The 20,560-nt window shown below is 38.3% G+C and overlaps 1 protein-coding gene across 1 annotated transcript; it reads left to right on the top strand.

Annotated features, from left to right (window-relative positions):
• The first annotated feature begins 13,780 nt into the window (after window positions 1-13,780).
• LOC110804541 (bifunctional nuclease 2) lies at window positions 13,781-19,937 on the top strand. The gene is made up of 9 exons (XM_022010143.2): window positions 13,781-14,311; window positions 16,145-16,315; window positions 16,435-16,484; window positions 16,615-16,671; window positions 16,788-16,853; window positions 16,947-17,021; window positions 17,456-17,574; window positions 18,023-18,114; window positions 19,510-19,937. The coding sequence occupies exons 1-9, from the start codon at window positions 13,993-13,995 to the stop codon at window positions 19,563-19,565; spliced, it is 1,005 nt and encodes a 334-aa protein (XP_021865835.1). The 5' UTR covers window positions 13,781-13,992; the 3' UTR covers window positions 19,566-19,937.
• The last annotated feature ends 623 nt before the right edge of the window (window positions 19,938-20,560 follow it).

Below are 20,560 nucleotides of genomic sequence, written 5' to 3'. Positions count from 1 at the left end.
GAGCGCTGGCGCGCGCAGCGAGCACCAATGCGTGCGGAGGCTTGCGATAGGGAAGCAGCAGCTATGCGACGAGCGCATGGGCTGCGCGCACATGGCCAGCAATGGCTGTGTGCGTACGGCCCATGGGCGTGCAACGCGTAGGGTGTTTGCATTACGATTAGATCGATTTGAATGTTTAATTTGAAAATTTCAGTTCACGTAATTTTAATTAATTTTAAAATTAATAATTTGAATTATTTTCTTGGATTTTAATTTTGAATATTATAATTATAATAAATGTTATTTATTCTAATTATTTTACTAAAATTAAAATCATGAATTAATTTAAATACGACTGAAATTAAATTAAACTTTTTGGATTCAATTATAAATTTATATGAGCTTTAAATTTTAATTAAATTTGTATGTTTCCGGTTAGACTAGAAATACATTTTTATGTTTAAAATTGGTAAAGCATATGAATTTATTGGTTTAAGTGGGAGCGCTTTTTAGTCATAAACTCTTGATTAGGTCTACAAATCCTTAAGGTTAAAACAACTTGATTAGAATTAATAAGGACTGAATAATTGGTAGATTATTGGTGCCCTTGATTAATTGCTGCAAATGTTTACGTGATGCATAATGTGTTTTACTAACCAGCTATGTGGGCCATTCATGATAATGAATGGGTGAATGGTATATATTGTATATGTACTGTTTTGCAGGTTATGAAGTGACTAGTATGGCCCAAATAGGATAGAAAATATGGTCTGCGTACCATTAATTTGAATGTAATTGGTCTAAAGTACCAAAGTTATTTTTCAATTCAAATATGGTCTGCGAACCATCAAATAGTTGTAATTAGTTATAGCTTATCCTATTTGAAGAAAATGGTGCCTCCCACGGAGATTTTCAAGACGGACTTTGAAGTCAAAGCTTCAAGATGAAGTCGGGCCATACTAGATCACAAATATCTTATGCATGTTTTAAGTTATTTATTGTTTTTAAATATGTCTTAAAATGCATGAGATCAAAAGCTTGATTATGTTGCATGATTAAGGATTTTAGTTCACTTAAAATCTAACCAACATAGTAAGAGCCTTAAGTTCCAAACTTAAAAATTGAGTTATAAGGTGCCATGCCAAAATATACACTTGCTTGGATATCCTTTACATCAATCTAGTAATAGTTTTCGCTCAGCGAGGTGTTACTTATTGGTCCTAAAGGGGCAAGGTACACAAATAATTGTGAGTACATGTTAGTTTTGGTGAAACTCAACGATATAAGTAAGGAGTCCTTTTATGTCGTGGCAAATTCGATAGGTTTACCTAATAAGTTCTTAGACGTACCTATCAACCAAGAATAGTTTCTAGACTATTAGCAAAAGGCTTTTGCTTACCTAAGATGTTCTAGGATTAAGTCGACAAACTGTGCTTAGTTCTTCAATGATTTTAGGATCTTGGAATCATTTTATTCACACCTGCCGGAACACATAATTTGAATAAAATGCTTAATAAACATTGAATTATGCATGTATGCTAGAATTTAAGTTTATTAAGAGAAACTGTGAATGGTTATTTATTTGTTTATTCTTTTCAATTGTAGTTTTTAATATGGCAAACAACAATTCATTCAACATTCGATCAATTCTCGAAAAGGAGAAGTTGAACGGGAAAAACTTCCTTGACTGGCAAAGGAACTTGCAAATAGTTCTTATGCAGGAAGAAAAGGAGTATGTCCTAGATGAGGCGATGCCCGAAGCTGCAGGCGACGGGGTCACTCAGGCAGCCCTCAATCGTTGGATTGATGCCAACAAGGATGTGAAATGTCTAATGCTCGCCACCATGAGTGCGGATCTGCAGAAAACGTTCATCAACTCAGATGCTTTCACAATCATCAGTGAGTTGAAGAACATGTTCCAAGATCTGGCTCGAGTCGAAAGATTCGAGACTCATAGGCAAATTCTTGAGACCAAGCTTAAGAAAGGCGAGCCCGTAAGTCCACATGTTCTCAAAATGATTGGACTCATTGAGAATATGAGTCGGCTGGATCAGCAATTTTCTCAGGAAATGGCTATAGACACCATCCTCCATTCTCTTCATAGCGGGTATGATCAGTTCAAACTGAACTACAGTATGAATAGTCTGGACAAAACGCTCACTGAGCTTCACGGTATGCTGAAGACCGCTGAAAAGACGCTCAAAAGTGATAAGCAGGATGTGCTTATGGTGCGTGGGGGCAAGTTCAAGAAATATGGAAAGAAGAGGAATGCTAAGAAAGGTGGCAACAAGGCCAGCCCAACTAAGCAAACTGGCGCCAAATCTGCAAAGAGGAAGGTCAGTCAACCCACTTCTGAATCCGAATGCTTCTACTGCAAGAAGAAGGGGCATTGGAAGAGAGATTGCTTGAAGCTAAAGGAAGATCAGAAGAACGGAACAGTCGTTCCATCTTCAGGTATTTTCGTTATAGACTGTATACTTGCTAATTCAACTTCTTGGGTATTAGATACAGGTTGTGGCTCACACTTATGTTCCAATCCACAGGGACTAAGAAGAAGTAGAAAGTTAAGCAAGGGTGAAGTCGACCTACGAGTGGGAAATGGAGCACGGATTGCTGCATTAGCTGTAGGAACTTACTATTTGTCGTTGCCCTCCGGGCTAGTTTTGGAACTGGAAGAATGTTTCCATGTTCCAAGTCTTACTAAAAACATCATTTCAGTTTCTTGCTTAGATGCTAAGGGATTTTCCTTTATAATAAAAGACAATAGTTGTTCGTTTTATTTTAAAGAGATGTTTTATGGATCTGCTAGATTAGTCAATGGACTTTATTTATTAGATCACGACAAACAAGTATATAACATAAATACCAAAAAGGCCAAAAAGGATGATTCAGATCTCACCTATCTGTGGCATTGTCGATTAGGCCATATAAACTTGAAACGCTTAGAAAGACTTCAAAGGGAAGGAATTCTAGAACCATTTAACTTAGAGGATTATGGTAAATGCGAGTCATGTTTACTTGGCAAAATGACAAAGCAACCTTTCTCTAAAGTTGGAGAAAGAGCAAATGAACTATTGGGTTTAATCCATACAGATGTATGTGGACCAATGAGTACAAATGCTAGAGGTGGTTTCAGCTACTTTATCACTTTCACTGATGACTTCAGTAGGTATGGTTATGTCTACCTAATGAAGCATAAGTCTGAATCCTTTGACAAATTCAAGGAATTTCAGAGTGAAGTAGAGAATCAATTAGGCAAGAAGATTAAGGCACTGCGGTCTGATAGAGGCGGTGAATATCTGAGCTATGAATTTGATGACCATCTGAAAGAATGTGGAATTCTATCAGAATTGACTCCTCCTGGAACACCACAATGGAACGGTGTGTCGGAACGGAGGAACAGAACCTTGCTAGACATGGTCAGGTCAATGATGGGTCAGGCCGAACTTCCATTAGAATTTTGGGGACATGCACTAAATACAGCTGCACTCACTATAAATAGAGCTCCGTCTAAAGCTGTCGAAAAGACTCCATACGAATTATGGTTTGGAAAGCCTCCAAATGTGTCTTTTCTTAAGATTTGGGGATGTGAAGTATACGTCAAACGATTAATTTCAGACAAACTTCATCCAAAATCTGACAAATGTATCCTTGTGGGCTATCCAAAGGAAACAAAGGGGTATTACTTCTACAATACATCTGAGAACAAAGTGTTTGTTGCTCGAGATGGTGTCTTTTTGGAGAAGGATCACATTTCCAAAATGACAAGTGGGAGAAAAGTAGACCTCGAAGAAATTCGAGTCAAACAACAAACTCTAGAGAATGCTCAAGATGACATTCAGGATGAAACTCAGAGATCTTTAGAAGAATCTGGTGAGAATCATGGTCAATCTAGAAATGTTACCCCGCGTAGATCGCAAAGATATAGATCTCAACCGGAAAGGTACTTAGGTATTTTGACGAACGAGAGCTATGACGTTCTATTACTTGAAAGTGATGAACCTGCGACTTACAAGCAAGCTATGACGAGCCCTAGCTCCAAGCAATGGCAAAAAGCCATGCAATCTGAATTAGACTCCATGTCTGAAAACCAAGTATGGGATTTGGTCGATTTGCCAGATGGCTACCAAGCCATTGGAAGCAAATGGGTTTTCAAACTGAAAAAGGACAAGGATGGGAAACTTGAAGTTTTCAAAGCTAGATTGGTTGCAAAAGGTTACAGGCAAGTCCACGGTGTGGATTACGATGAAACCTTTTCACCAGTTGCAATGCTAAAGTCTATTCGAATAATGTTAGCAATCGCTGCATATTACGATTACGAAATATGGCAGATGGATGTCAAAACTGCTTTCTTAAACGGCGTTTTAACAGAAACTGTGTTTATGACACAGCCTGAAGGTTTTGAGGATCCAAAGAATGCTAAAAAGGTATGCAAGCTAAAGAAGTCAATCTACGGATTGAAGCAGGCATCCAGGAGCTGGAATATACGTTTTGATGAAGCAGTCAGTGACTTTGGTTTCATCAAGAACGCGGACGAATCTTGTGTATACAAGAAGGTCAGTGGGAGCAAAATTGCTTTCCTAGTATTATATGTCGACGACATATTGCTTATCGGAAATGACATTCCTATGTTGAACTCTGTCAAGATTTGGCTTGGGAAATGTTTTTCGATGAAGGATCTAGGAGAAGCACAGTACATATTGGGCATCAAGATTTACAGAGATAGATCTAAAAGGATGATTGGACTTAGTCAAAGCACTTATATCAATAAGGTGCTTGATAGGTTCAAGATGGCGGACTCCAAGCGAGGCTACCTACCCATGTCTCATGGAATGACTCTAAGCAAGACTCAGTGCCCAAAAACACTTGATGAGCGTAGACGAATGAATGGGATTCCATATGCATCATTGATTGGTTCAATAATGTATGCTATGATATGTACACGCCCGGATGTTGCGTACGCACTCAGTGCTACGAGCAGATACCAGTCAGACCCAGGAGAGGCGCATTGGACTGCTGCCAAGAATATTCTGAAGTACCTGAAAAGGCACAAAGATGACTTCCTGGTCTATGGTGGAGATGATGAATTAATTGTTAAAGGCTATACGGACGCAAGTTTCCAAACTGACAAAGATGATTTCAGATCACAGTCTGGGTTTGTCTTCTGCCTCAACGGAGGAGCAGTAAGCTGGAAAAGTGCTAAGCAAAGCACCATTGCGGATTCTACAACTGAAGCGGAGTACATTGCTGCACATGAAGCAGCAAAGGAAGCTATATGGCTAAGGAAGTTCATAGGAGAACTTGGTGTAGTCCCCTCCATTAAAGGACCAATAGCCCTGTATTGTGATAATAACGGAGCTATTGCACAGGCAAAAGAGCCTAGACACCACCAGAGAGTCAAGCATGTACTTCGTAGATTTCACCTTCTACGAGAGTTCGTTGAAAGAAAAGAAGTCGAGATAAGCAAAATTGGAACTGATGACAACATATCAGATCCATTAACTAAACCTCTGCCGCAAGCGAAGCACAACTCGCACACTGCAGCTATGGGAATCAAGCATATTGGAGAATGGCTTTGATGTCTCTGTTTAATGTTTTAAAGTTTTAGAGTTTAAATCTTTGTAAAACATTATTGGTTAATCATTCACAATAAATGAAAAGAATTCATTTTTCCATTTAATTTGTGGTTTATTAAATGATGAGTCCCTTCAATTTGACGATATATTCAAGATAGACTGTCAGGACCAGTCCTGTGACTAAGAAATGTCTATCAAGTGAACTTGAATGTCAAAGGTTGAAAATGGTCCCTAATCGGAGTTTTCTATAAAATTGGACGCATAGAAAACGTTAGACGATTAGAATGCAAGATGACTAGTAGTTCTGTTTCTTGAACTATGTGGACATGGCAATGTCATAATCATTTGCATAGATACTTACTTTGGGAAGACTAGTATCGGACGAGACCTATGAAACTTTACTGTAAGAGATGAAAGTCTGTCATAAGTAAATTTCATTAAATTATTAGACACTAAATCCTCAATACCTGAGTGATTTGAGATTACTTGTTTGAGAACTGGTTGCTTTGACGTTGACCAACCGTCGCACCGTAAAAGGAGGCTATAAAGGCAACGCTCAGGTAATCACCTATCAAACGAAGTCTAATCTCAAGATCGCAAGATTGGGATTGTCCTCCCATAAATCGGGATGAGATGCTTAAAAGTTGTACAAGGCCACTCGGAGAGCTAGAAACTGTGAAATGCATGGCCGTGCTCGGATGAATCATAGGCTATGATTATCTGTTTATTTGATCAGTTGAACTCTGAAACCGAGGAACACCTCTGGACATAATAAGGATGACAACTCTTACCTTATGTTCAAGAGCAAGCATCGAGCGACAAAGGAATTAGGAAATGCACACTTGTCCCTAAGGACAAGTGGGAGACTGAAGGAAATAATGCCCTTGGTCCAAGTATGCATTCTATGTTAAGTCTAATAAATGCGGTTCAGTATTAATTAACAAGTTAATAATTCAGTGAGATCAAGTGAGCTGAATGCCTAGCTAGAGGCCGCTTTAGTTCAAGTGGAATTAATGATATTAATCCACAACTTACTCTTGACTGAACCCGTAGGGTCACACAAATAGTACGTAAACGGATCAAGTATTTAATGGCATTAAATACTCCATCTATGAATATTCGGAACCGACGGATCTTGGTTTCAGTGGGAGCTAAGATCGTCACAGGCAAGAAATGAATACTCCGGAAACGATGATATTGCCGGAAACGGAAATATGGATCGTATCGGAAATATAAATATTATCCAAGTCGTAGATGTTGCCGGAAACGGAAACATGGTACGTATCGGAAAATATTATCGGAAATGGAAATATTGCCAGAATCGGAAATATTGCCGGAAACGGAAATATTGTCAGAATCGGAAATATTACCGGAATCGGAAAATAATTCCGGAAACGAAAATATTAAATATTTGTTCGAAACGGAAATTAATTCCGGAATCGGAAATATTAAATATTGTTCGTATCGGAAATGAATTCCGGAATCGGAAAATTTAATCGGAAGCGCATCGTACGAATAAGCATCGGACGAGGCCTGCCGGACGAGGCCCAGCACGAAGCCAGGCCATCGCCCAGCAAGCCAAGCGCGCCGCACAAACAGCAAGGCCAGGCCCAGCAGGCTGCGCGCAGCGCGCAGCGCGCACAGCGCGCACAGCACGCGCAGCGCACAGCGCGCGCAGCGCGCAGCGCGCGCGGGCGCTGAGTGGGCTGCTGCTCGCGCGCACGCATGAGGCCCATCGTGGCTGTCGTGCGTGTGTGTGCAAGTGTTTGTGTTCGTGCACGTTTCCTAAAACATGCAGAGTTCGGTTAATGATTAAATTCCTAATTCTATTTGATAAATTAATTAAATTAGAGTTCTTGTAGGATTCTAGGTTTGATTAATTTGTATCTGAATAGGATTTCGATTCCCTTTCCATACCGCTATAAATATGAGGCTAGGGCTCACAATTTATAACACAAGTTTCAAAGTATTCAAAGTGAGTTTTTGAGAGAAAAATTCAGTCACACATTTGCCTATAAAGTGCCGAAAATAATAGTACCTTAAGGGCGATTCTAGTTGGTCAATCTTAAGGCGGATCCGGACGTGCTGTGGACTATCTACGGAGGGACGACACTTGGAGTCCTAAAGACTTGTTCTTTTTCGGTTCGGGCGCGGCTAGGGAAGGCACGCAACAAAGAGTATGCATCTAATCTATGCTAAATGATTATGTGTAAATAATATGTTTTTCTGGGTTTATGGTTTTTCCGCATGATTTATGAATTGTCATATGTATCATAACCTAACACTGTCATCAACCACCATTTCAGAAATGTTGCTGCTTCTTTGCAGATCGCCTCCAGGTCCCTGATATCCGGAATGACCGATGGGACCATTTCCCCCCCTTCTTTCCTCGCCATCACCATCCCTAAGTACGGTAGATCTACTACCTCCGGTGTTAGGATGAAGGATCTTATCTGTACTGGCGGGATCCTTATCCTCTCCGACTGGGATTTCAGGTAGTAAATCATGTCGTTGAAGATGATTTCCGGGTAGGTTGGTATGGGTGGATCTTTGAAGGACGCTTGGTTTGGAGGGCTCGGTGGGTGGCAGGTTAGGACCGGTGATGGTAGGCGTATGGGATGGTCAACCTAATTCGAGTTAGTAAGTTGCGAAGTATTTGATTTATGCACTGTGCATAAAGCAAACAATAAAGACTTGACACACATAATTAATCACCAACAAACAATATACAATATTAAAAAAAATTATGTTACTTGAGTTTCTTTTCTTTTTGTATCTGAAAAGAACCTACTCTCGATGAGAAGAGCCAAACTATCTGTTGAAACCTCCAAAGCTTTCTGTTAGAGGACTTGTCTTGGAATACGCCCCCTATAGATAAAACCAACACAGTCACACTATGAGATGATAAAAATTTACTAGCAGAGGCTCCGGCTTTGGATTAAGTCTAATACGAATATTGGGGGGCGGCTTTGTATAGTAGGGGTGCGCCGGACCGCCGACTCCTAGAGGCTCGAGAGACCTTTCCGACAAAACGTCGCGTCAGTTAGCAATCAACAACGCAAACGATTTTAAAAGGTACTCTATTAGTTCACAACTTTATTTTTTTCTTAAAAGATACGGAGTAGTGAATGTCAAAGTGACTAGTAGATAGTAAGTGACAAAATTTTACATAGTACTTTATAATAAAAAATATTAATAAAAACATGTTAAAAATAACAAAATACCGGATAAATGTTTTCCAGATATATATGGATTTCGTTCAAATATTAAGCTCAAAAAAATCTCAAATTTTAATAATTCAAAATAGCAAAAGGCATCACCCAACCTACACCCTATAAATATTGAAACACAGGAGAAGAATCACTTGCGTCTATTTTAAACTACAAACTTTTCAGAAAGGCCGATCTACGATAATATATTTGTATGGCGGCCCAAAAGAGGGAGGTTATCCGTACCAGTTCTGTTTTTTTAGTTACCCTTATTGATGTTATTAGTTTTCTTTATTGTAGTTATAAGATACCTTATTTTCAAGAATGTACAATGTTGTTACTATGTTGGTTAGATTTTAAGTGAACTAAAATCCTTAATCATGCAACATAATCAAGCTTTTGATCTCATGCATTTTAAGACATATTTAAAAGCAATAAATAACTTAAAACATGCATAAGATAAATGTGATCTAGTATGGCCCGACTTCATCTTGAAGCTTTGACTTCAAAGTCCGTCTTGAAAATCTCCGTGGGAGGCACCATTTTCTTCAAATAGGATAAGCTATAACTAATTACAACTATTTGATGGTACGCAGACCATATTTGAATTGAAAAACAACTTTGGTACTTTAGACCAATTACATTCAAATTAATGGTACGCATACCATATTTTCTATCCTATTTGGGCCATACTAGTCACTTCATAACCTGCAAAACAGTACATATACAATATATACCATTCACCCATTCATTATCATGAATGGCCCACATAGCTGGTTAGTAAAACACATTATGCATCACGTAAACATTTGCAGCAATTAATCAAGGGCACCAATAATCTACCAATTATTCAGTCCTTATTAATTCTAATCAAGTTGTTTTAACCTTAAGGATTTGTAGACCTAATCAAGAGTTTATGACTAAAAGGGCTCCCACTTAAACCAATAAATTCATATGCTTTACTAATTTTAAACATAAAAATGTATTTCTAGTCTAACCGGAAACATACAAATTTAATTAAAATTTAAAGCTCATATAAATTTATAATTGAATCCAAAAGTTTAATTTAATTTCAGTCGTATTTAAATTAATTCATGATTTTAATTTTAGTAAAATAATTAGAATAAATAAAATTTATTATAATTACAATATTCAAAATCAAAATCCAAGAAAATAATTTAAATTATTAATTTTAAAATTAATTAAAATTACGTAAACTGAAAAATTTCAAATTAAACATTCAAAACGATCTAATCGCAACGCAAACACCCTACGCATCGCACGCCCATGGGCCGCACGCACACAGCCATCGATGGCCATGTGCGCGCAGCCCATGCGCTCGTCGCATAGCTGCTGCATCTTCCATCGCAAGCCATCGCACGTTGTGGTGCTTGCTGCGCGCGCGCCAGCGCTCGACGCACGCGAGCCATCGCTCGCTGTGCGCGCTCGCCAGCGCACGCTGCGCGCGCTCCATCGCTCGCTGTGCTCGCGAGCCATTGCTCGCTGTGCGCGCGAGCCATCGCTCGCTGTGCGCGAGCAATTGCGCGCGTTCAACGCTGGGCGAAGCGCTCGTGGCACGCGAGCTTGCGCTCGCTGCGCGCGCTTGCGCAAGGCAGTGCGTGTTGTGGCGCAGCTCGCTTGCTGCCCACACGCGACTGCCATGGCTTGCCTTTCGCCCATGCCCATACGTCCATAGCTCGTGGCCCACGACACAAGGTAGGGCTGCTGCCTTGTGCTCGTGCACCATGCCTTGCTCATTGCATTCGTGCCGCACGGGCGACGAGCTCCCTTGCTCGTCGTCGCATGCCCGCACTATACAACACCCCTTAAGGGTAACACGAAGCGTCCATTGCTTTGTGCGTGCAAGTTATATGAACGAATCGCATAAAAAATTTAAAATTTATATTTAAAATTAATGACAAATTAATAAATAATATTAATTTCATAATTTTAGGGCGAAAAATCGAAAATTTATTATTCAATTGATTTCCGATTATTATGGATTCAAGCCTAGGTCATAAAAATTTAAAATTTATTATAAATTTACAATTTTTATGGTGGTTTTTAATCATAGGTTTCTAATTAAATTATAATTAATTATGAAAATCAAATTAATTCTAAATTATTCTAATTTTCAACAAATTAATCATAATTACAAATTAGATTGCATAATTAACAAGGCTAGGCATTCAAACTTGTTAAACATATACAGTAGGTCAATCAAAAATTCAAGATTTATCAACAAGAATCGCAAATATTTAATTTAACATCTTAAATTTACGAAATTTTGCATTCGAAAAACTAAAACCTTCTAAAAGTCATAGTTAGGCTTCGAATTTGAGAATTCTGGGTTCGGCAGAAAAATACTATTTTTGTCAAAAGTTTAGAATGCCTTTTACATGCGGAATTGATATAAAAATCACTCGATTTGGATGAGTAACGAAGAAACTGCCGAAAAACTGCGTACGTATAATTAAATAAACGCAATTTGCAATTAATTAACAATTACGAAAATTAATCACCCCTTTTAATTCTTGCAAATTTGTAATATTTAACCATGTTCATGCAATTTAGATTATGAAAATAATAAGGGGCTCGTGATACCACTGTTAGGTTATGATACATATGACAATACATAAATCATGCGGAAACAACCATTAAGCCAGGAATACATATTATTTACACATAATCATATAGCATAATTTAGATGCATACTCTTTGTTGCGTGCCTTCCCTAGCTGCGCCCGAACCGAACAAGAACAAGTCTTTAGGACTCCAATTGTCGTCCCTCCGTAGATAGTCCACAGCACGTCCGGATCCGCCTTAAGATTGACCAACTAGAATCGCCCTTAAGGTACTAAAGATTTTCGGCACTCTTAGGTAAGAAATGTGTCTGAATTTTCTCTCAAAAACTCACTTTGAATACTTGAATTAATCTCTGAAAATATGTGACCCTAGGCACGTATTTATAGAGTTATGGAAAGGGAATTGGAATCCTAGTAGGATACGAATTAATTAAACTTAGAATCCTACAAGAACTCTAATTAATTAATTTATCCTTTTAGGAATAGGAATTTAATCATATACTAATTCTAATAGTTTTAGGAATCGTGCATGAACACAAACTCACACACACACGGCAGCCACGATGGGCCGCCCATGCGTGTGCGTGCGAGCAGCAGCCCACGCAGCGAGGCCATGGCCTTGGCGCGCGCTGGGCCTGCCTTGCGGTGGGCCTGGGCGCTGCCTTGGCTGGGCGCGCGTTTGGCTTGCTGGGCGATGGCCCGACTTCGTGCTGGGCCTTCGTCCGGCAGGCCTCGTCCGATGCTAATTCGTACGATACGATTCCGATTAAATTCCCGGTTCCGGAATTCATTTCCGATACGAACAATATTTAATATTTCCGATTCCGGAATCAATTTCCGTTTCGAACAAATATTTAATATTTCCGTTTCCGGAATTATTTTCCGATTCCGATAATATTTCCGATTCTGACAATATTTCCGTTTCCGGCAATATTTCCGATTCTGGTAATATTTCCATTTCCGATAATATTTTCCGATACGTACCATGTTTCCGTTTCCGGCAACATCTACGACTTGGATAATATTTATATTTACGATACGATCCATATTTCCGTTTCCGGCAATATCATCGTTTCCGGAGTATTCATTTCTTGCCTGTGACGATCTCAGCTCCCACTGAAACCAAGATCCGTCGATTCCGAATATCCTAGATGGAGTATCTAATGCCATTAAATACTTGATCCGTTTACGTACTATTTGTGTGACCCTACGGGTTCAGTCAAGAGTAAGCTGTGGATTAATATCATTAATTCCACTTGAACTGAAGCGGCCTCTAGCTAGGCATTCAGCTCACTTGATCTCACTGAATTATTAACTTGTTAATTAATACTGAACCGCATTTATTAGACTTAACATAGAATGCATACTTGGACCAAGGGCATTATTTCCTTCAGGTTTCCCATATCTCCTCCTCCCCTTTCATTGCTGCTAGTATATCCACTTGTGGTATCTTTTCTATTGTGGACACTATCCACAGTCCGTTGCTCGAATAGTCCAATGTCGCTGTCAGGGATTCGAAGCTCAACGTATATTCCGCTCTCAATTGAGGGAGAACTGGTATTGGATCCACCATAAACTGTAATTCCCTCGGTACAATTAGCTGGTTTTTTGCTCCCCTCTCTGTCATCAACCACCATTTCAGAAATGTTGCTGCTTCTTTGCAGATCGCCTCCAGGTCCCTGATATCCGGAATGACCGATGGGACCATTTCCCCCCTTCTTTCCTCGCCATCACCATCCCTAAGTACGGTAGATCTACTACCTCCGGTGTTAGGATGAAGGATCTTATCTGTGCCGGCGGGATCCTTATCCTCTCCGACTGGGATTTCAGGTAGTAAATCATGTCGTTGAAGATGATTTCCGGGTAGGTTGGTATGGGTGGATCTTTGAAGGACGCTTGGTTTCGAGGGCTCGGTGGGTGGCAGGTTAGGACCGGTGATGGTAGCCGTATGGGATGGTCAACCTAATTCTAGTAAGTTGCGAAGTATTTGATTTATGCACTGTGCATAAAGCAAACAATAAGACTCGACACACATAATTAATCACCAACAAACAATAATAAGTTAGCAATCAACAATGCAAACGATTTTAAAAGGTACTCCATTAGTTCACAACTTTATTTTTTTCTTAAAAGATACGGAGTAGTGAATGTCAAAGTGACTAGTAGATAGTAAGTGACAAAATTTTACATAGTACTTTATAATAAAAAATATTAATAAAAACATGTTAAAAATAACTCTTGATCAAGATCACTTCAATTTTCATTTGATCAGGGTCATATTTTTCGTTGGTAACCGATAAGGATCACATTTATCTTTGACTAAGGTAACTTTAGTCGTCGTATAAGATCACTTATATATTTTTTCGAATTCACTTTTAGAGGCACGCCAAAAAAATTTAGTTTAAACGCATAAAACTTTTGAAATAGAATTCCTATTCCAATCAATTTCGTTGGTCTCTCCTCCTCTTCGGTTGCTTGTTGCGGTTAGCATCTTTTGAAAGTGTCTTCACCGTTTCTTTCTCACATTTTTCTCCTCCATTTCCCTCTCTTACAAGTCTCCTCCCTCGCTTTCTCTCTCCTTATCAGCTTCTCTCCACCGCACGCCGATTAATCTCTCTCTCTCTCTTCTCAATCGCTGAAAAAATGGCGATACTCCAACCACCAATCGCCACCAGAATCATTGCAGAGAAACATCATCGATTTTTGAGTAATTTCGTGGAGAAACAGCTCTGTGCTAATGCGATGTTCATTAACTCTCAAATTTCGGCGGTTTTGAGACGTGGTAGCACCAGAAAATCCACCGATTGTGGCGGTGCTTCTGTTAGGGTTCGCAATTGTCGTCGTGGTCGACGCTCTACCGAAATTCGGTGTCGTTTCAGCTCGCCTAATGACGGTGACAGCGTTACCGGCAATTTTGAGGGCGGTGATGGTCATTTTGTCAATTCTTCTGTCATCGAAGCTGGTATTGTTAACTACTTCGTATATTTCAAATTGAGTTTATGATCTTATCTGTAGTTGTATCTTCTTAGAATTGTAGTGATTTTTTTTGGGTTGATTGTTAATTGAAATTACGGGCGGTTAGCTATTCTTAATCCGGCTTTGAATTGCGTTGGAGTTTCTTGCAATTTTGTACGAGTAGTTGATTGATATGATCCGGTGTATATTTTTTCTCTGTAAATTCGAGTGATCATATTGAAATTGATTTTAGTCATTAAATGTATTGATCAATATCGCGTGTAAAGCAATTAGTGCTGAATCTTATGTTTTTCGCTTGATTGGATTTTCAAATTTCAACAGTGTCTCCAATTGCAGAAAGATAGCGTTTCTATGAGCTCTTCTTCATATTTGTGTATACGCAACCTTGTCTTGTGGACATATGTCACGTAAAAAAGGAGCCTTGTGAAAGCCAGGAAATGAATAAGTAAATTAGCTATAATGCACATAAAAAGCTCATACTCTCTAATGTGAGATGTTACCATGTGCTAACTGCTTATACACTCCTTGTGGGAATTATTATCAAATTATATCAAGTATGTTAACATGAGTAAACATTGAGCTTCATAAAGACTTTCATGCTGTAGAGTGTAGATGACACGAAGGGTGATGGTAGGAATGAAATATTCGAGTTGCTCCAAGAAAACGATAGGTATAATGATTTCTAACTAACTAATCAAGTGAATGCTGACCCAAAACTTAAGTTTTAGATAAACCAGTGCTCTTAAAAATCATGTAAAGCACGGCCAGAAATCAAGCTGGTCTATTGCCCGTATAAATCACCGATCAATAGAATAACTCTCTCCTGTGTACTCTCAGCTTAGTCAAGAATGATACTCAGTTTCTATTTATCATTCTTCTCCACTCCAATAGTTCCTTTAGTCACTAAGGTTAAGAGTCTTAAGACACACTTTCGAGCAAACTTCAAGTTCAAGTACTTGTTGTTCTTGTAATGCTTGTTTGATTGACATCAAAAAAACATGGGAAATAGGAGTTCCTAGGAAGTAGAAGAAAGCGAAGTCGTTTGGTTGGAAAAAAATATTTGGGAATTTGCACTTCGTAGGAGGTTCTGCTTCCCTTAATATGAAGGAAGTTGCTTACATAGCCCATTAGATAATAGAACTAGGTAAGTAGAACTACCTGTAGTTAACCAAACAGCATTCTGCACTTCTTAGGAAATGAAACTACATGGGAAAAACAACTTCATAGGAAATATTACTTCTTATGTTCAACCAAACGATCAATTATGTTACTATGTTAGTTAATTAAATACTGACAAAGAAGGGAATCAGTGAGAGAGTGGTCTCATGTGCGCCGTCACTGATTCATTCAATAAGACAATGCATGTTTCCCTCAGAAGTCAGAAACCAATGGCTTCCCTTTCACAAGCTGTAAACATCAGTTACATTTTCCTTTCAGGTTTCGTTCAACGTATAGTATCTATAATATTTCTATAGAAGACAATAATGCTTCTTGGTGAAATATCCACTTTTTATGAAACTCAAGTGTATGGACTGCACAGTTTGTAGTAAGTTTTTCTATCATACCCAGTCTCCTTTTGGTCTTCGATATGTGCTAGTTGTAATTGGCTTTCTCCATGCAATGTTAATGGCTGGGTAACTTGTTGCAATTCTATCAAGTGTTCTTTGTTGATTTTCCTCTGGCATCTATAGTTACCAAGTTCTTTGAAACTCCGCCTCTGTGTTTGTGTCATGCCCTTAAATATTGCTACTCATATCTGTCTGTTGAGCCCGGTTTAGGTTTGTCACATTTATAATTGATCTACGGTTTTTCTGTTTAGTTGAGGTGAAGAATGGATCAGAGGGATTTATGATCAAAATGAGGGATGGAAGGTACTTAAGATGTGTATATAATCATACCAAAGGAGGGTATCCACCTGATTATATTTCACACCCTGCTATTGTGCTAAAGTTGGAAGATGGAAGTGATATCCTACTCCCAATTATTGTTTGTAAGTTTCAAAAAAATAAAAAAAATGGATTCAGTAACACTCATGGAGCTATATTACGAAGAATACTATTACACCTTTGTCATTTTTTTGACGTTGAACTTGCCGAACTTCTTTTTCAGTGGAAATGCCAAGTGCTTTACTGATGGCTGCACTACGCAATGTTGAGATGGTACATTCTCCTTTCTTTTATTAGTTTTATTGTCCTTTTCATTTTCGCCTCTATTTTATTTAATAGGAAATATCAATTTTGCATATTGACTTTTATGTCAATATTTTCTTGTGGCGTGTAAACTTGATAGGCTAGGCCATCTGTGTACCAAATAGTGAAGGAAATGATAGAAACAATGGGATACATGGTAAGTTGTTCTCCAGAAGTCACTTCTATCTTTGGGGTTTCAAAAGTTATGTATTGCTGTTGGTTGATGCCTTGTGCACAGTTCTTATTTTTAACTTCATCTCGTGATCATTGAAGGTGAAATATGTTCGAGTTACCAAGAGGGTGCAAGAAGCTTATTTTGCGGAACTTTGTGTCATGAAAGTAAATTAACCGAGCTTGCTTCTCTTCTCTTGTTCAAATTTATTTTTTCTTCAATTTTTTAGACTAATTTATTTATTTGAATTGATCTCATAGATGGATTGTGAAACAGAGTCTCTTAGATTTGATCTTCGGCCTTCTGATGCCATTAACATTGCTGTAAGATGCAAGGTATCTGCTTCATTAGTTTAATACTTCGTAGTAGTCTAGGATTAGTGCGAGAATTGGTTATGTCTTAATTGTTTGCTGAACAGATAAGCATAGTCAATTAGTAACGTATTTTATTTGGAACTTGCAATATTTCAAGTGTATATGGTGCAGTTGTGGTGCTAATACTTGCCAGTTACTAGAGTCTCTATCTATGTTTATTATCATGGAGGATCCAGTTCAATTTTTTTTTCTTTGTAACTGACTTGGCAATTGGCAGAAGTCCTAATAATTGTGGTAGGCTTTGTGCAATGTTCTTGGCACTCTTTTTGCTGGACTTTTTTTTAAGTCATTGGAGATGTATGACTGGGTGAAAACTGCGTTGTATTTAGCTTTTTTTTTTGCTGCCATTTTCCACTGATTAATATCTTAATCACATTTTTCTCATCTTTGTTTAGGCCCCTATACAAGTTAACAAGTCTTTAGCACTGAAAGATGGACTGAAACTTGTTGAACATACAAATCCTGTATTCAGTCCTCCACACTCTGATGGCTCTTTGCTGTCGGCAATGGATAGGTAATGGAACAGCTTTTGTCTAAACTTAGTTGGAAATCTGCTAACAAGTTCCTTTCCACCTTACAAAAGGTTCTTTTTTTTTTCACCACAAGTTTAGACTGCCTTTTTTTTGTGTGAGTGTGGTTGATGTTGGGTGTGATAAAGCCAACATCACATTATGGCCCGTTGCTCCAATCTTTTATGAAGAACTCTGACAAACAGAGCCTAAGAGTTTAACCAAGTTGCTTATTTGTTTAAAAAATGAGCAAGGTTCGATCTTATATTCTTTGTTTCTTTGTTCGCCTACCCCCATATCGTTTTGAGACAAGGTTTTTTGTTGTTGTTGTTGTTGTTGTTGTTGCCTATTATGAAGAAAGGATAGCATTCAATATTTTTTACTATGTACTAAGAGGGTGTCTGTCACTATAGAATTGTCTGTTTTCTGATTAGCAACAATTATCTGGTGCAGACCAAATGGACAGCCCTGTCCTGAAAGTGAAGAATTCGTCCTTTTACGCAACATGTTGATTGCTGCTATTGAAGAACGCTATCACGATGCAGGTAGGCTGCATCTTTTTTTCCTAATAATTGCAACTTCATTAGCCAATTCCCTTCTGTATGGAGTCTTTCTGAAGGCGGATACAGGTGTCATTCTTCAGGGCATGGATTGGTATCATGACAACATGGTCTTTTCTTTTTCACAGATATGCACAGCTCCTAAGAGCATCTCCAATGGTTACATACAGGGACTAGCTTGCAATTTTCATAATTTTCTAGCTACTAGCCAACCATTGGAGTACATATGATTTTCTAGCCAAGTTATGCAAATTAGCTCTGCAAAGCTAATTAGCTTGGGAAAAAAGAACGAAAAATAAAAAAGTGTTCATAAACATGTGAATTGAACAACAAAAATAAATTTTAAAAAATGGTTAAAAACATTCAAGCAACTTGCTAACCATTGGAGCAAAATAGACATGAAAAAATAGTAGCTTGAAAATCTGATGTGGGAAATGAAAGTAACATACCAATTTGCTTACAATTAAAGATGCTCCAAGGATTTCATGAACTTCAGGCAACTGTAATTGTACTGTGTCTTGAACAAAGAATTTTTGTGAAATGTTGTTGGGAAAAAAAGACAAGTATAGCAGAACCTGCAAAAGACCAAAGTACTTTTTACGATGTCGTTATCTGTATGAACTGGCAAATGGGGAGGGGCATATTAGGTAGTGCCATATAATTCAGTTAGTAGTATCTCTAAGTGAGTTAGTTAGAGGAGTAATTCCATAAATAAGAGAGCATTAGGAAGGGATTATCATGTTTTATATTGACGAGTTTTTTGTTGAGCTTTTAAGAGTTCACTTGGGAGAGAATCAAGCCTCTTGAAAGCTTGAATATCATTACATTTTGCTGCACTTTCCATCTAATTAGTACAATCATGTTCTTCCTATTTTCTGCCATTTATTGATGCTTAAATAAGCTATGAACTAGCGTAACTTGAAGACCAACTCTCCCGGATTTGTATGCTCCTGAGTCTGGCAATTCTTCTTTTGGCATTTCCATAGATATAATCAGTTCATCTTTATCTAAAAAAAGGAGATGGTAAATAGATGACTTACATCTTGAATCTAGGCATGGAGCTAACACTATTGTGTCTGATACTCTGATTAGCATCTAATCTTGGCTTTTGCTCGTGGTTAACACTTTATAGCTGTACTCGATGACATAGAAAATTCATGTATTAGTGGAATCAACTGACTTCAACTTTTTCTTAAACATAGTTCTCTACGGGATGTTTGTTTCTTTTTCGGGTGTGTTCTAGTCTTCTAGACCATGGTTCTTTATTTACCCTTGCTAACCTTTTTTCTGTGTGGGATGCAAATTGCAACCCATTTCCCCTTCCAGTAGTTATGCGTCAAATATGCGGTCTATAAATGGTTCAATTTCCTGTCAATGCAGCCCAATGGAAGGATTTGCTCATGCAGTTCAGGTCCAAACAGCAAAAGTGGACATGACATGGCGCGTCTCAAATAATGTCAGTCTACCCTCCCCTTATCTCCTTTCCTTTTGCTAAATACGAAGTGCAAGAGAACATGCATCAGGGCTTTGCATATGCGGTTCATTGCAACAAATATATGTATCTGGACCAGCTGCTAGCCTCACATTATGTCTTATTTATACGCAAGTTCTATGGCTACTCTGTTCTGTAAATCTGTTTGTTAATTATGTGAATAAATGTAAATAACTAAAACACGCATATACAGCAAAAATTAGAAAATTAGAATGTATTACTAGCTTAGATAATTGTATAGACATCCCGATAACTGAATTTCATGTAAAAGCTTCTTGCTTTGTGATGGTGGTATAATTTCATTTACATTGATAGATGCTTGTGTATCCCTTGTGGTTAATGATGCTCAAGTTTTGCATCTTCCTTGAAGTTACAGAGTTTTCACCCTCTTATTTTCTGAGATTCTGTTGTTTCTTTGCTGCTGTTATTTGGTTGTGCTCCTCAGCCTTTCAGTTCAGTGAAATGTGTTTGCTAAAAGAGAGGTTTGAGAAAAAGTTAGAGGATTGCATTTATGTTTTGTTGATACTGGAACAGAGGGTGAGTTCAACCTACAAATTTCAAAAGGTTAGACATAGGAGTTTTATGTCTTTTCATATGATCAAGCTAGTTGCTATTTGGGGACAATAATGAAGTTGGTTAATGGGACTAGATTTGGAGTTGGGGACTTGAGGATTTCTACACCTATAATGGCTTGTGTCCCCCAGAAAATTTAGTACCAATACATAATATTTTAGTACCAATAACACAAAATTGTTAAGAAGTGCCAATACAAGTCATTTTGTGTTATTGGTATTAAATTTTCTGTATTGGTACTCACTTGTGTCCATATGGACACAAGCCACTTGAGGCCAAGACTTTCTCTGGGGACTTGGGGGGTCCAAGTGGAACAGAGGACATGTAGTGTCATTTTAGTATTGGGGAGAAGCGAGGATGTTGTGA

This window comes from Spinacia oleracea, chromosome 3 (genome assembly GCF_020520425.1).
Source record: "Spinacia oleracea cultivar Varoflay chromosome 3, BTI_SOV_V1, whole genome shotgun sequence".
NCBI classification, from domain to species: domain Eukaryota; kingdom Viridiplantae; phylum Streptophyta; class Magnoliopsida; order Caryophyllales; family Amaranthaceae; genus Spinacia; species Spinacia oleracea.
The sequence above is the reverse complement of the archived record's forward strand: the minus strand, read 5'-3'. Positions and strand labels throughout refer to the sequence as shown.